This window comes from Castanea sativa, chromosome 1 (genome assembly GCF_040712315.1).
Source record: "Castanea sativa cultivar Marrone di Chiusa Pesio chromosome 1, ASM4071231v1".
Taxonomy (NCBI): Eukaryota; Viridiplantae; Streptophyta; class Magnoliopsida; order Fagales; family Fagaceae; genus Castanea; species Castanea sativa.
Window position 1 is genome coordinate 10954807 of NC_134013.1, and position 17430 is coordinate 10972236.

General features: G+C 31.8%; 1 protein-coding gene across 1 annotated transcript; it reads left to right on the plus strand.

The window, feature by feature from the left end:
- Positions 1-6988: 6988 nt before the first annotated feature.
- Positions 6989-13900, plus strand: LOC142621609 (uncharacterized). The gene is made up of 7 exons (XM_075794906.1): positions 6989-7174; positions 8845-9014; positions 11231-11382; positions 11616-11725; positions 11834-11919; positions 13401-13505; positions 13590-13900. Exons 2-7 carry the CDS (start codon positions 8905-8907, stop codon positions 13699-13701), a joined length of 675 nt encoding a protein of 224 aa, XP_075651021.1. The 5' UTR covers positions 6989-7174; positions 8845-8904; the 3' UTR covers positions 13702-13900.
- The last annotated feature ends 3530 nt before the right edge of the window (positions 13901-17430 follow it).

Genomic DNA, 17430 nt, shown 5'->3' on the forward strand with positions numbered 1-17430 from the left:
TAGATGGAGCTAGACAACACTGTAGCACCTAAATTTTGAAGTCCCAAACTTTAATTTTGGTCCCAAATAAGCTAACCCCACCAAAATTTCATAGAGTCATATAGTTAATAATGTGTACTGTCATTTACATTTTTTTTTTTTTGCATAATTTATAAGTTTTGTTAGTAAAATGTGACTTTTTATTGATGTTTCGGAAGGAACTACTAGCCAAATATATGAACTAGACTTATTTTAACTTTCGGATTTCTAGAAAACTTATTTAAATTCGAGGGGCCAAATATGAAATTTTAAACCAAAAATTGTATATTATATTTATATAATATTATAACTAAGAGATTTTCAAATGGCCAGGAGCCATGGGCCCCTTGGCCAAAATATAGATCCGTCTTGATTGAAGCAGCATTTTGTTGGCCTCCTTTCTGGGATTGGTTTGTTGTTCCTTCACTTTTGGAGGTCTTGACATATGATGCCTTGGTGAAGTTCCTCTTTGTTGCAATAAAAAATTTTGGTTTAAGAAAGAAAAAAGAAAAGAAAAGACCATCCTTTAAACTTGGTAATGCATACAATTATTGCTATTTGAGGAAAAATAAATACGTTGCCAAAATTTTCCAATCTTAGCTTAAAAGGTGAAAAAAGAAGAAGGAAAGAATCCTATCACATCTTTTTGTATGATACATTAAAGGATGCTATCACATCCTTATGTGAAGTACATGAATAATTGATAATGTATCTTAGCCAAGCGTGATTTTATTTTCTTTTATTTTTCCTCTACCGAGTTTCTTTTTTTATAATTTTTTTAAATAATTTATTAATATATGATCTAATGACATACAACAATAAGACTATTTTTAAAAAAAAAAGCCGTTTTGGATGTATTCATAATTATTTCATTCTCCTCTCTGTTCTTCCTTCATCTATAGTTTAAAAATACTTGCAAATTTTTTATTTTTTATTTTTCTTCTGAACGCAAGATTGAGAATAGTTTTCATCATTATCTTTATCTCCCCCTTTAAACTCACTGCAATCTATAATTATTTGTCATCAAGGAAGAGTAAAAAAAACGTAGTCAACTTATCAGGCTCTTTCAAATGCCGTAAGGCTTTGTAGAACAACAAATTGCCTCTCCAATAAATTTAACAATTTGAAGTCAAAAAAAAGTAGTAGCCCTTCATTAAAGTTGAACACCAAAATCATAGCCAATTCTGAAAAAATTTCTACAACGGTGATGATGGGTCATGGTCATAGTCACCTCACCTGTGATTTGCTTTACAAAATAAAAAAACAAACAAATGATTGAGATTATTATGGAGATCATAACCTTTTATTAGGGTCAAAACAAAAGTAATTAATCAAGAAAAATGATATAATAATATACATTCAAATCAATTTGTGAATGCATACAAAAATATGCATAATAATGAGAATGGGTCCCAAAGTGTGTAGAGACGTGATAATTGAGAGTGAAAGAACCTAAATACGGGCGTGGTATGAGGGGAACATAGAAGCAGTGAAGTATGTAGGGATGTATGGAGACATTTGCTTCTGAAACTCTGATTATTAAGACCCTCTATTTTGTCTTCTAGTCTCCACCAACCATATTTTAGTTTTTTTTTCTCTCTACTTTATAAAAAAACAAGAACATTTTGCAAGATATGCTCACTTTTCTTATTTAAAATATTTAATCATGATTACTTTTATTCATGCAGTCATTCTCTTTTTCTTTCTTTTTCTCTTTGGTCTTTGTGAACTGTGGGCCGAGATTCGAGGCTCTTTTAAAGGCTTTTTAGATTAAAAAAGAAGAAGAAAAGGCCTTTTTTTTTTTTTTTTTTTTTTTTCAATTTTGAGAATCTTCTCACTCTAGTGATTGAAGCTATACCACTGTAAGCACTAGAGAGCAGGTGAGCTTTAACGTTGTAAAAGATTTTAGATTTGCATTTGGGTTTTTTTCTGGAAAAAAGTTTCTCTCTGGAAAAAAGTTTCTCTCCAAACTAGTTTAGAAAGAAATTCTTTAAATTTATCAAATATTTTTATATTGAGTGTAAAATTTGAAAATCTAACCGTTGGATTGCATGTTCTTATTATATTATTCATGCTTGCAAAATTTCAAAAAAATAAAAAATCAATTGCTATGTCATCAAACAAATGTTAAAATTTCAAAATTTTGTAATCTAAAATTGTGTATAAAAAATAAGTTCATTGATCAAATAGTAAATAAAATCCGATTTGAATGAAATTTGATATACATGTTAAAAACATAAGGACCATAAAATTCAACGGTTAGATTTTTAAAATTCACACATAAAAAAAAGATATATGATAAATTTGAAGGGTTTCTTTTCAAACTAGTTTGAAAAAGAACTTTGTTTTTTTTTTATTTTTTTATTTAATGGACAAAGACTACACGAAACAAGAGCTATCAGTCATTGAAAGTGACCAATCCAAACCAATCCTCGAAATTGGATTGGGATTTGGGTTTTTTTAATCGGCCTCTGGGATTTTGATCAATTATCTAGCCAGTTTGATTTGTCTAGACATGATTTTTAAACCATTAGCTGTTGATGCTTACGGATCAACAAGACAGGTTTTTATTACAAACAAAACTAGAGAACTCTTCCAAAAACTTCAAAAAGAATGATCACTTTTCAAAGTCCTATTCTTGAACAGTTCGAACTTTGAACCCAAGTGTTCCTTAAAAAAGCTAATGGTTAAACTAATGTAAGGCCTTGTGAGGTACAGGTACTTAAACCTTTCTTTTTTCCTCAAAAAAACCAAATTGTAAAACAATTTAGTTATTTTTAAAAAACCACATCTCTCTTTTTATTTTTATTTTTTTTCTGAAAGAAAAATGAGTAGATGGCCAACTTGAGTTGGCATCTTCCACCATAATGACATCCATATTATGTAGCGGTAAACTGAAATACATGTATAAACTAAATTTTTTTAAATAATATAACAAAAATTAAACTTGATTAAAACTAAAATAACAAAATTTACTTTTAACTTACATAAGATTAAGTTTTTATTAAAATACAAATAATATTAAAATAATAGATAATGATTTTTTTTTTTAACTTCTAGTTTTAAGTTTTACTGACACTTGCCACAATAGGTAGTATGAGTTTGTCCAAAACATAGAATTATCCTTTAGTTTAAGATCAAGTTGGGGCACTGTCTTCTAGCTTAAACGCCCTCTTCCTCTTATTCACACTCTCGTCCTTTTCCAAATATATTAATGAACAGGAAAAACATTTGTATTTACTTGATGGGACTCAACTCAACCTAAAGGTAACAGTAGATAATATTTTTCATAAATTTCTATCGACAAACACTCGACGTGAAGTGATATCACCTTAAATCAAGCATCAATTTGATAGGAAACACACAGAAAAGGTAACTTGTGAAGATTTTGAAAAAGAAAGTCTATAAAAGTAGCGCAGCTATAAATTGGCATCTGAAATTTTTAAACTATTTTATTTTACTATTTCAAAACATACTTTATCATTTATATCATATCATTTTACAATATTTTTAACATCTCAACTTTTATTTTTCTATTCTACTCATTAAAATAATATTTTTACACAATAAAATAATATATCTCAAAATCACCATCATTTAGCATACAATACATTATTTATTCTTTCTCTTATTATTTCTATTCAAGAACAACCACAAATTTACTGAAACCACCATCACCATAAGCCCATCACCGCTGCACTACACATACCTGGCACCACCACCACCAACAACCCATGATCTACAATCAACGCCCAAAAAAGAAGAAGTGGAGAGACTATAGCACTAATCACCATCAACATGATTAACACCAAATGCAACAACCCACAATCCTCACCAGTGTGAGCAAAACCCAAACCCATAGCAAGCAAAGTCTAAACCCATAAGCGCTGTAATGTAATAGTTATTCCTATGGTTTAGTTACTTTTTAGTTTAATTATGTTTTTATTACAATAAATAGTAATTTCTTATGAATAGCTATTATTTTTAAATGAGGAATAACTATTCCTCTTTAAAATGTTGTATTAGCTATTTCTTAGTAAGTGCAATAATTTCAAAACTTAATATATTTCTAAATAAACAAGCTTTTCATATACATTTAACAATTATAAAAATAAAAAATCATAAAAAAAAACACATATCTCTCTTAAATTTAAAAATAACGATTTTTAAGGAGATATAATTGTATGAGTAAGATATTTCCTAAAATAAATGTTAAGTTTCATTCTAATATTATAACTCACAACGCAACTAATGAATAGGTTTAGTTATTATATTACAACACACTTTATTACTAGTAATAAATATTACAATTTCTATTGTAATCCGTATTCAGTGTACCAAACGTATCCTTAGACTACTAAAATTTGCAATTTAAGAAGAAATTGATGACATAGTTATTGATCTTTGATATTTTTGAAAGATTTGTAAGTATAGAAGATATAAGAAGAAAACGTAATTCAATAGGGGATTTGCCAAAATTCACATTCAATAAAAATATATGAAGTGAAGTTGTAAGCTAAGGTTATGACTAAGTTTGAGCCCAAAATATATATTTTTTGGGCCTGCGAAGTTCATCTTCCCATAATTCCATTCCTCATGAATAGTCACATTGGATTATAAAGACTGGACTAGCATTTAATGAGGAGTTACTTTCCTTCAAACAAAGTTTTTCTCCAAACTAGTTTAGAGAGAAACTCTTCAAACTTCTTATATATTTATTTTTTGGGTGTGAATTTAAAAAATCTAACCGTTGAATTTTATGTTCTTTATGTTTTTAACATGCCTATCAAATTTCGTTCAAATCGGACATTATTTACCATTTGATTAATTATCTTCTTTTTTATATACAACTTTAGATTACAAAAACTTGAAATTATAACATTTATTTGATGATATAGCAATTAATCTTTGATTTTCTTGAAATTTTGTAAGCATTAATGATGTAATAAGAACATGCAATCTAACGGTTAGATTTTCAAAATTTAAGCTCAATATAAATATATATGCTTAGCAAGTAAGACTCTTGCACACTAACACTATGTGACAAAATTAACTTAAAATATTTTTTATAAAAAATAAAAATAAAAATCAACTTTACCGACTCAGATCTATCTCATTAATGTCAAGTATCAACCGAACTTTATCAATAAACATGCACATACATACTACGTACCTTGAGAAAAATGTGACACTCAGACAACTTGTGGTTTGTATATTTTACTTTTATGCATTAGTGGTTTTTAAAATGGTACTTTACCTATATGTAGTGATTATAATTGATGATCATCTTTATAAAAAAAAAATGCAGTAGCATAAAAATATTAATTAATAATTAAGTATAATAATGGATAGTAATAGAATGAATCTCACTCGGATAAAGTGTCATTTTCAAAATCATGTTTTTGGCAAACCAAACTGTCCACACCACAAACTAAAAAATATACTTTACCTTCGTTTTAAAGTAATATTATAAATTTACAATTATAAATTATTTTACAATGTTTTTACCATTTGTTACTGTAGAAAACTTTCACTGATTCTTATATGGGCTTATTATTGAAATTATTTTTTTATTTATCAATAATCACTCAACACATCCGTAATTTGTAAAATAATTTGTAGTTATAGTATTTTTCCATATTTTATCAGGGAAGTTTATGTCCAAAAAAATTATAGGTCAGCCTCACCTTAGCCACATTTGAATGGGCCTTTACAAACTCAGTCACAAGACTGATCAAAGCCAGCTGAAATTCAAGCCCACATTTCTCCCTCCAGCCTCTCTCGGCTCAGCCCAGCCCAGCCCAGCCCTCTCTCCCTTTCATCCAGGCTTATGCGGTAATTATCGGTGTGTTTGTGTTTGATTTCCTCTTCTTCGGCGTTAATCCGACTTGTCACTGCTCATCTCAGCCAAGGTGTGGCGTGGGTTTGTGATTTTCAATGTGGGTTTGTGATTTGTTTGTTTGCGTGTGGCTTTCCTTTTGTGGTTGATTTCCTCTTGTGGTGGTTATGGGTTGCTATCTCTTGTGTTTAATTTGTTTGATTTCTAACATGGGTTTGTGGCTTTCCGGCGTTAATCTGACTTGTGGTGATTATGGGCTGGACCGTTTGGTAGGGTTTTAGGCCCTGTTTAGCGATTCCATTAGAATTCTCAAACGTATTTAAAACATAAGCAAATTAAGTTTTGGTTGTTTTTTATATTATTAAGTCACACAAGCTTTTGAGAACTTACATTCTTGAGGTATATTTATTATAATATATGGATATAAATAAATATATTTTAACTGAATATATTTTAACTGAATATATTTTTGAAACAAATATGTTAGTCAAATTCAAATAACCATATATTAGGTAGAATCTTGGCATATGATATAGTTCTATATACCAACACAACATGTAATACTAGTTTTAGCTTTTCAAAAAAAAAAAAAAAACTAGTTTTAGGAAAAAAAATGTATTAAACCTAAGTGAGATATATTTAAATAGAAAGTGTAATAATTCTTAAGAAAAAATTTTCTCTAGTATTATTTTTTTTTTTGAATTTTGTTAAATTACAGTTTTAACCATATTTTTTTATTTTTTAAGAATATAAATTATCTAATTATATTAGGAGTATTTTTAACATTTTATGAAATCATAACTAACTTTCTCAACCCTCTTAATATATAGAGAATATAACAATTTGATAAGAAAAAACAACTATCATAATTCTCAAATTTTATATTTAGCAAGAAAATAAAAGAGATTAAAAAAAACCCATATTATCTTAAACTATTGGATGCATTCCACGGTTTGCCGATAAGCTTTAAAAAAAAAAAAACACACACACACACACACAATCGGATCTTTTTTATTGGGCCTTCAATTTGGCGCCCAAAATGTTAGTACCCCGCTCCCTTTATTTTATTTACATTCAGACCAAAGGCCCAAACCCGAATCTGAAGAATACAAAAAAAATTCAAAAAAACCCACCCACAAGAACAAAACCTAACCCGAAAGAGAGCGAGAGAGGGAAAGAGAGGTTGAGAGAGAGAGAGAGAGAGAAAGAGGCGGTGTTTTCGGCGGAACTCCCTCCTCAGCTCCTCTGTCTCCCACCGCAAACTCGCCGGATCTCCGTTCTCCGCCACATCGATTCGCCGGAGTCGCTAACTTCAAGGTCTGTTTTGCTATATTTGTTATTGGATTTTACTAGGTGATGAAAGTGTGTGTTGGATATCTTGACTGTATGGGTTTGCACAGTAACATAGAATTTTGTTTTTTATTCCATAGTTAACAAAGTAGGCAAGGACCATGTGTTTTGTTCCATAGTTAACAAAGTAGGTGATGAAAGTGTGTTTTTTGTTCCATAGAGTCCTGCCTTTTATTGATATTCGCCGGAATCTTGTTTTTTGTTCCATATTTCAAAATATTGATAGTTGCTGTTAGCATAGGATCTTGTCTTTTACGAAGTTCCAATGTATAATTGAATAGGCTTAATGATGTAATTCAATTAGTATCAGTTTGTACCAAGAAATCTCAGTAGCATTCGCTTGAGCCAACAATTGGAACGATTGAGAAAGCTTGCAATCCATTTGGGAAAAAAAGATGAAATCAAGAAAAATTAAAACTTGAGCAAACCTGTTGAATTGATGAGATTTCAGATTTGAAAAGTTAAAACTTGAGCGAACGATGCAGGAAACGATGAGATTTCAGAATTTATTTATTTTATTTTTTTTTGGTATAGGGAAGGATGAGATTTGGGTTTTAGTTTGTTCTCAAGTGTGAGTTAATCAAAATGTTATTCGGTGTGGTATGATGTATTTCTTATTAAGTGAAAAGCTAACGTGGCAATCTATTATTGGATGTGTAAAATAAGGGTTTTACTCCCCATCTTTATCAAATTCGGACCCAATTTTTATTCGTTTGTTGTTTGCTGTCAGTAGGGGTTTACTTTCTTAGAATTCAATTTTACACACACACTGTCGTTTTAGGCTAGGCTTAGGTTATGTGAAACCAACCAGAACTACGTTAAGAGTATGCTTTTGTTTGCTATTAGTGTTTTTTTGTATTCTTAATATATATATGTCCTTGGTTGAGTTGAGTTTAGTTTATGCTTTTGGTGAGCTTGGTTCAATTGAATTTGTTTGAGGTTTTAGTCCTGTATATAGTGCTGACATATGAACAACATGGGAAGGCACTTGGATTGCCAGGTGTTTTGACGGCTGGGGTCAGTTGCTCGTAGGAGTTTGATTAACAGTGAGGATTGTTGTACAGTTATGCGACTAATATGAGTGAAGTTCTATATGGGAAGGCGCTACATTGTAGTTTCCCTCTTATCTTGGTCCAATTAATGACATCTATGTATGAAAGATGTATGTGTGTGTGTGAGAGTGTGTGTGTGCGTGCGCGCCAAGTGTAAATAAGATTATTGGATGTAATCTCATATCAAAATTTCTCCTATTTTTAGGTTGTACAACATATGAACAATATACAAAATAAATTGTAAGAAAATGCTGTAAAATACAAAATTAATTATATTGTTTAATTTGTTTTCGAAAATTGACCATTAATTGAATTATTTGGATTCAAGTGTGAAAAGTAACAGTAAACAATTATATATAAATAATATAAAAAAAACCGTACTACCATTTTTGATGCCATATATTTCTAAAAACAAAACACTTCTCTATAGTGTCCTCTTTTGTGATTTCTTATTTATAAGTTACTTTCTCAGTTTCTTTATCAAACAGGTGTAACAGCTTCAAAGCGTTTCAGAACTATAGTTACCAAATGCTAAATAGCTTTTCAGTAGTAAAGGTTTACTGACAAAAGCTCTACTTGTTGCAGCAATCCTGAATGCGCTCTTAGTTTCTGCTAATGAAGCACTAGTTCTAATTGGAGCCCGTAATGGAAGGATTGAAGGTTTCAGATGCCAATTTGGTAGTTTACGTGCACCCATCAAAGAGTAACAAGGTTCCACAAGCGGTCCTCCGTGAGCTTAGTTCTCTGCTTTTCAGGTATTGTCCCTCACCCCCACTAATGTTAACATTTATCTCCACCTTTTTTAGCAGTTGATGATGTTAAATTTATATGTTGTTATTGTTGTTCATGTGATTTGGAAGACTTCTTATTGGAATCTCTAAGAAAATATTTATCATCTGTGATGCCTTGATTGTTTTTTTTTTTATAATAAAAAGGGAAATTCGTTCAACTAAAAAAGAACAGCAGAAACATCAGAGTTAGGACATAGCCTAACAAGATACAGACCATACAAATCCAAAAGATAACAGTCAGGCAGACAGGGAGGGGGCTAATTGTAATACATTATATCAGCATCAAGCTGTTTGTTTCCCAATCTAGCAAGGCCATCAGCACAGCGGTTTGTTTCCCTGTAGCAATGCATCACTTTAACTTGCGGAACTTGGGAAATTAGGAGCCTGCAGTCAGCCACCATAGCAGAATTTACAGCGTTAGAATTACCAGGATTAGTCATGAAATCAGCAATAATTTTAGCGTCCAACTCAATTTCTAGAGCATTGATTTGAAGATTTTGACACATGATCAGACCATCCCTCAAAGCCCAAAGTTCAGCTAGGAAACTTGTTGTGGTTACAATGGTCCTAGAAAAAGCATGAACCCATAAACCTGCATTGTTTCAGAGTATACCCCCACCACCTGCCATACCGGGATTGCCTAATGATGAGCCATCGGTGTTAAGTTTAAACCAGCCCCTTTGAGGTCTCTCCCATCTGATGAGCTTTTCAACTCGAGGCTTGTTGGCAGCCACGTTCAGAGCACAGAAAACATACTCAGCTGCCCTTTGGATGATTTCTTTGTGAATTGCTTGACTAGTGGTTAGATTTTTGAAAACCACCCTGTTCCGGTGTTGCCATAATATCCATATTCCAAAGGCAAATAAAATGTTCCAAAGAATTTGAAGGTATATAATCCTTTTCTCTAGCTTGCAATTTTTTTTTCCCAGCCATGTACTAGTATTTAGAGAGAAAAAATCCGAGCTGAGGTCTCCCATTCATAAATTCTGCCAACAATTGGAAGCAAAGCCGCAATCCCTAAGGAGATGTAGGATTGATTCATAATCTAGCTGACATATTGGACAGATTGTAGAGATAGGAATACCTCTAGAAGCAAGACACTCCCTAGTGGCTAAGCTGTTATGGGAGCACAACCAAATGAAGGATTGGATCCTCGGCAACACCTTGAGATTCCAAATCCATTTACCATTAAAAGAGAATTGATGATCATTCTGATTGCTTACCAATAGATAGACACTATTTAGATTAAAAACCACATTAGGAGTGACAGCCAAAATAAGTCTATCCTTCTCATCAGCTACACAGGCACAACGCATGGCTTGAATCTCTAATTCAACCGCTGGTGGTATCACCATAGAAATTTTCCCCCAATCCCAACCATTCAGTGCAGCAATTTCCCCAACTCTCATCTCTTCTTCCCCTCTGTTAAGAGGCCCTTGGATAAGCTGTTGCAGTGGACCATAAGAGGTCCAATTGTCCAGCCAAAATCTTAGATTGCTGTCCCGACCAAGGCCCCATCTCATGCCCTCTTTAAAGACTTCCATCCCTTCATTCCTTTCCAAATACGAGAGCTTGGGAGAGCATTCTCGTTATTGGAAGCAGCCCTTCTAGGAGACATGTACTTGTTCCTCATAACTTGAGACCATAGGGCATCTTTTTCAGTATAAAGTCTCCAATTCAGTTTAGCTAGATAAGTCAGGTTCCTACCTTTGGCAGTTTGTAGTCCGAGACCACCCTCCACCACAGGCCGGGTCACTTTGTTCCAACCCACCCAATGCATCTTCCTCCTTGTACCATCAGATCCCCAAAGGAAATTTCTGTTCAATCTACTTATGTGATGCCTTGATTACTCACTGTGTTTCAATACCAGTCTACCAAATTTATGATATGGAGCTCTTTTGCATAGATAGCAACTCCTATCATTTTGATAATTGTTGCTGTTGACCATGATGTTGCTTTCTTACTATCATAGTGCTGAGATGATGTGGCATAAGTTTTCTTATCGTGGATAACTATTTACTATGTTATTTTGCATAGTTAAAAGGCGCGCTTTCTTCATTTTTATAGATTGTTTTGTAGAAATAAAAAAATGCAGGATCTATTATTCTCTGAAATCATCAATATTTAGTAGATCTGCATTTGTTAATGTGCGTATGTGGCCATTGTGGTTTTGATTACAGGTTCAATGAAAGTTTTGACGGTGTGGTTTTAGCTTATGACGTCCAAATTCAAGACAAAATTGCAAAGATTCTTCCAGGATTTCACCCTTATTTTGGTGTGAAGCTAAAAGCAAAGTTGTTACTTTTTGCTCCAAAGCCAAATATGCTTTTAGGTAGTTTTGTGGTGCCCCATCTAACTATTTTAGGACTAGTGTGCTTTGCTTTCTTTTCGATTCTTAAATCACCCCCCACCCCCAAAAATTAAGAACAGAAAAATTATCATAAGAGTTTGTTAGGCAAGGACCAAATGTGAACTTCATTGAAGCGTTCATGAACATGTGATGTATTTTCTTCATATGTCTTTATGTTGTCCTTGCTGATTGTTTTCTCATAATGTCACTTACAGAGGGAAAGGTGGTGAAACTTACGGAAAGATCGATTCATGTCATTGTTCTTGGTTTTTCATCTGCTATCATAACAGGTGAAGACATTCGAGAAGACTTCAATCATAAAATTGTAAGTAGTTCATCATCTTTTTCAAAGTCTACATTATTTTCCTCTAATCTTGTATGTATGAGGACTTGAATGTTGATTGAATAATATGATATGCATATTTTGTCCTAGAAACATGGTGATGAACTATTTGCTAGCAGATCTCAAAAGCGACATGTGATAAAGGTTGGAACCATGATTCGCTTTTTAGTCAAAAGGTGACATTTTTATTACATCAACTTATTTAGACTGGCATGTTCTTTACATGTGTGTATGTGTGTGTGTATTTCACTCATTTAATATCTTAAGTATGGTCTGTTTATCCTCCCTCTCTCTATTTTGGTAATATTGGTCTCTTGGTTTCATACTAAAGATTGATATTGAAACGATTTTCAATGGATGGTTGTGAAGTCTATTTATATATGTGTGTCTCAAATTCTTAATACTGTAAACATAAAGAGAGGAAGCTTTTATGATGAAGGAAACAAACTTTGATAAAATTCCTAAGTTGTTGACTACTGGTTCAAATTAAAAGAACTATTAATCTACTCATTCAGGTAAATGTGATTCACATTTGAGGAGATTGTGAGACCTATTGATCAATTGAAGTCTTTGTTGCTCCGTACTTTCAAACATGGAATTTTACCAACTGTATTTCAATTTTTGATTTCCAACTTTCTCTTAGATTTTCTAATTGACTAGTTTTTATTTATTTTTATTTTATTTTATTTTTTCTGAAGGTGCTTTATGTTCATCATTGTGAACATAGAGTAGTCCTTTTCATGTTCAATAAAATCCTATTACTTATAAGAAGAATCGGTAAATTGTTTTCCTTGTGTTACATCTAAGTTGTTTGTGAAAGGAATTTAATAGAGAAACCTACACAATCAATTGCAGCACTTAAGAAATTAAGAATATGGGTATGCTGATCATCTAGTGGGATTCACTACCTGAGGTGCTAATAATATTGGGATTCTACCTAACTTGTACAACCCCATGTAGTTGGTAACAACTATTGTTGTTTATAGATATGATGACCATGAGGGTTCATAAAGGAATAGATCTTATTTATCCATTCCTTCTTCTTCTTCTTCTTCTTCTTCTTTTTTTTTTTTTTCCTCTCTGATTGTTCAACTATTAATAAGAAATAAGGCAGATACAATTTTTTTTAATTGTTTGTTCCGATTCAAGATTTTCTTTTATATTGATTGATCAATTGCAATTTACTTAAAAAATTGTTTTACTGCTCCAAGTTGACATATTTAGCTATAGTTTAGAAATCATCTCATCTCTTCTTATCAAAAAAAGAAAAAAAGAAAAAAGAAATCATCTCATCTCTTGATGCTGGTGTATCAATCTAAAAACTTTTACATGTTGGTTGCAACAAGTCCATCAATTACACAATAGCTTTGTTGGCAGCTTGAAATTTGTTTTGATAGGTAGATAGTGGGGGCGGGGCAGGTGGTGTTAACCACAAATATATGACACCACAAAGGATGTCATTACTGTTGGGCTCTCACTTGAACCCTGGCAGCTTGAATTCATTGAACTTAGTGTAATTATATATGAGTTTAGATATTTTGTGCTTTAAGTCAAAGTTCTGGAAAATTGGAAAAAATTACACTCGTTTAATTGCAAAACATTGTGTTGAACTTTATATCATAATTGTGTGTTGAATTTTATATCTTCATATTTGCAGTTTTGATGAGGAAAGACTGCACATTTCTGGATCTCTACTTCCTGCTAACACAGGAAGCATTCGCTGGTTGGCTAGACATTCGGAAGATTTTTCAGTATCTGACAGGTTTTCAACTGAGTTTTGAGTTTAAGAAAATTTTGAAAACTTTAAGTTTCTGTTGTATAAGTCAGTAATGTAAAAATTTTGCAGGAGCACAAGGAAAAGGAGTGAAAGTGAGGGAGAATTGGTAGGTGGGGAAACATATTCCTTGAACAATGACCATCAAATCAAGAAATCAAAGAAGCATAGAATTAGAGAATAGTCTTAGAGATTGTTGGTTCTACCATACACAAGATGTTCTCTCGTTTTCATGGGATTGTGCAAGGCAATCTGTTCTCATGTATTTGTTTGCCAAACTTGTTGCGTAGAATTTTTTTAGTTTTTTAAGTCTGCTTTTGATTTGTTTCTGACCTCATTAATCTCACTTCGTCATTTTTGTCAATCTGAAAGCCTTTTTATCATTTTATGGAATTTTCTTTTATAAGTACATGCTTTATCAGCATACTTGATAACGTGTAATCTCACTGATGCTCCAACCTAGTACCAATTGGTTGAAATGGTTGATCCAGAACAGTGGAGGCTGGAGCAAAGGCTATGGATGAAGCGGATCAATTCGCTTGGGATATTGGAGTGAGAGATGTTATTTTCAAAAGTGATTCGAAGCTTGTTATGACTCACTAATTGGCTTTTCTTCACCCCGTTGCCTTTGCCAACATCATCACAGGAATTTGTCACAAGCTGAAAGACTTCAGATCAGTTCAACCGTCTAACGTTAGATGGAGAGGAAACAAACTAGCACATATCTTAGCTCAACATTTCAAGTGTCTTCGTATCTTTCTAACTTAGATAGAGGAACATTTGATTTTGATTGAGTCGGTAAGATGCATTGTATTTATCTTATTCTTAATAAAGATGCTCTATTTTCCATTAAATTTTTGGTAAAAAAAAAGTAAAAAGAGTTTCCTATGGTCAAATAGGACCCAATCAGAACTTTCCTTATTAGAAAATCCATTTTGTTTGTATGGAAATCTTTTAAATACTCTTGGGACACATTTGGATTTGAAGATTTAAGATTAAGGAATTTAAAGAACAATTGTTATTATAAATTGCTTTATATTTATTTTAATACACATGATAGTTGCTCAAACAAAAATACGTGTCATAATTTTGAAATAATGTGACATATGTTTGAATTTATTTACAAATTTCATCCATAAAAAAATTTCATACTTGTCATTACTTATTTATGTTCTTTAAACTCTGAAGAAGAAAAAAAAAAGTCTTCAGACATTTTTTGTAATATCTAAATTAAAATTTAAATGAAAAAAAAAGAAAAAAGAAAAGGAGAACAAAAAATCTCAAGACTTTTGTTATGTCAATTAGGAATTGAAGCCTTTGGATTTTAAATACATGGTTTTAAAACTCGGACAGTTCATTAAACCGTAAAAGGAAGAGGTTTAAGGTTTTTGAGGTTAAACCAAGGTTGAATCGTGATGATGTCATAATTAATTTAATAATTAATTAACGCTTAAATATAGATATTAAATTTATAAAACAAGCAAAATTGACTAATATATCTATATAGGTGAGGGAAATTTAATAATTTTTAAGCATATATTTAATAATTAAATAAGAAAGTTAATAAAATAAAATAATAATCATGAAAACATTAAAATTTATGATTAATTTTTGAAGTAAAATTGAATATCTTTGAAGGATTTTAATTATAATTTTTTTTTATTCCTTGTAAGAATGGATAATTTAATTAAGTAAAATAAAATTGTGTTAAGTTGTTTTTATTAAAAAAAAAATTGCTAAGGGGTTGGACCTCAAGGTTCTTGCCATCGATTCGTGCGGTCCAACCCCGGTTTTAGGGGTTCACAAAATTAACAAAAAATCCGGTTCTTTATACTTAAAAAACCGATTTTTACCCCGGTTTTCGGTTTTCACGGTTTGACCTCGTGGTCAAATTCGGGTTTGAAAACAATGTTTAAATATACCAGGCCCTTTAATCAATATATTTCCATTATACTGGCAAATATGGATGAACTATGAAGCCTCACTTGAGAATCCATGTTGTGTACATGGTCATTAGTCATCACTATAATTGATAACAATTTGTTTTGTCTTAAGCCTCCTCAATTGGGAGATGATAGAGTACCACTTGTGTAGGGATGATATGCCTAGTAGTATATATTGGGTCGAGGGCCCGGTCCGAGGATAGGTAGACATTGTTATGGAGGTCGGCGTTGACGAATAAAGAGAGAGGTCTGGTTATGATTGTCCAAAGAGGGATGTTTCCTCAGCTGAGCGAAGCAGGGGTTAGAAAGTATGGTCTGTCATTCGGAAGCAATATTCTAGGAGATTCTATTGATAAAAATATACATCATGAGAGCACATGACAAAGGGAAGTTAGGAAATATCAAAGAGAAAGCTACTACCACAGCATTGAATGCTCTGTAGCTAACTCTCTGGCCTCATGAATGAAGAAGTAATATTTGAACAGTAGTTTTCAGCCTTACAGCTACTCTCAAGGACTTCAGGAAGGAGCTGATGGGATAAGGATCAACACTAGCAATCTAATTTACATGTGGAGGGTAGAAATAAAAGAAGGAAGATAGTATAAAAGAGAGGGAGGATTCTAAGGGGTAGAGTCAAGAACAACACTTGTAATCAATTCCCAAAAGAGTCAGATATAAGAATCAACCTCCTCGGATTGTGTTCGAGGATGATTTTCTTTAAATAAAATCAGTTTATCTTTATTCTATTGTCATTCTGATCCACTATGATTATTGTCTGAAACCATTAGAACTTAGTTTTCTAATCCATTCTCTACAAATTTATTGCGTTGGACTCTTTTGGCCTACTCCCTTTCCTACTTTGGGCTTAGGTACCAAAACTGCGCCCCTACAACTTGAGTTAAAGGCTCAATGACAATAATTTGATTTCTTATTAATAGAATGCCAATTGAGGTCTCATCTAAAGGAAAAATTATCTTATGGAAAAATCAAGTAAAACCTCTCTCTCTCTCTCTCTCTCTCTCATAGAATCTATGGATCTTACATGGTTTTTTTAATAGAATAACAATTGATTTCTCATTTAAGGGGAAAATTATCTTATAATAAAAGTAAAATTAGACTTCTCTTCTCCTCTCTTTTTTACAACATCAATGAATTCTTTATGTTGTAAGAAGATGATTTCCTGAGACTATATTATGAGATTTTCAAAAATGCAAGAAAAAAAAAGGGCATAATTATTATATACATATTTAAGATGATTTCCTGAGACTATGTTATGAGATTTTCAAAAATGCAAGAAAAAAAAAGGGCATAATTATTAACAATATCCATTAATTGAATTACTTGAATATTTTGTATTGAATCCTCTTTTATTATTTTATAGTAAAATTAAAAGGTTTTTATTAGCTTGGTTATCGAATCCGTTCTACAATTTCACAGCATTTTATAACTATAATTGACAAATACTAACAACTTTATAGTTAAAAAGCTCTTTTATTTCTAAAATTTTACTTTCTGGCAATCCCAATCGGGCTCTAAATCTATAAGAGAGAAGTATAAGGCAAATATATATCGTTTTTTCTTTGCCATCCTGCAAATTGAAACAAATCAATTCCAAACATGTAACTTAAATCAACTTCCAACTAAGTATAATGCAAAAAAAAAAAAAAAAACTTTTTTCCTTTAAAAAAAAAAGTTTTTTGCAACTATATGAGATCATTTGATAACGTTGTTCTATTAACGTTGTTTAAGTATTGTGGAAATATGTGTGAATGAAAAACTTTTATGAAAATATATGTTATGTTGTTTAAGTAACGAGAACTGTTGTTTAAATAACGTTACCAAACAGACCTACATTTTTTTTTTTTGTTAAAAACATGTGTATACTGTATATTACATGGCTACTGGCCGTACTTTTTGTTCTGAACTCTTACGTGATGGTTTTTATTATTATTATTTTTTTATAAAATTTA

Coding starts and splice junctions, on each gene's coding strand:
- LOC142621609 (XM_075794906.1), top strand. CDS start 8,905: ATGGAAGGATTGAAGGTTTCAGATGCCAATTTGGTAGTTTACGTGCAC. Junction 11,726..11,833: donor AAGACTTCAATCATAAAATT/GTAAGTAGTTCA, acceptor ATTTTGTCCTAG/AAACATGGTGATGAACTATT. Junction 11,920..13,400: donor ATTCGCTTTTTAGTCAAAAG/GTGACATTTTTA, acceptor TCATATTTGCAG/TTTTGATGAGGAAAGACTGC.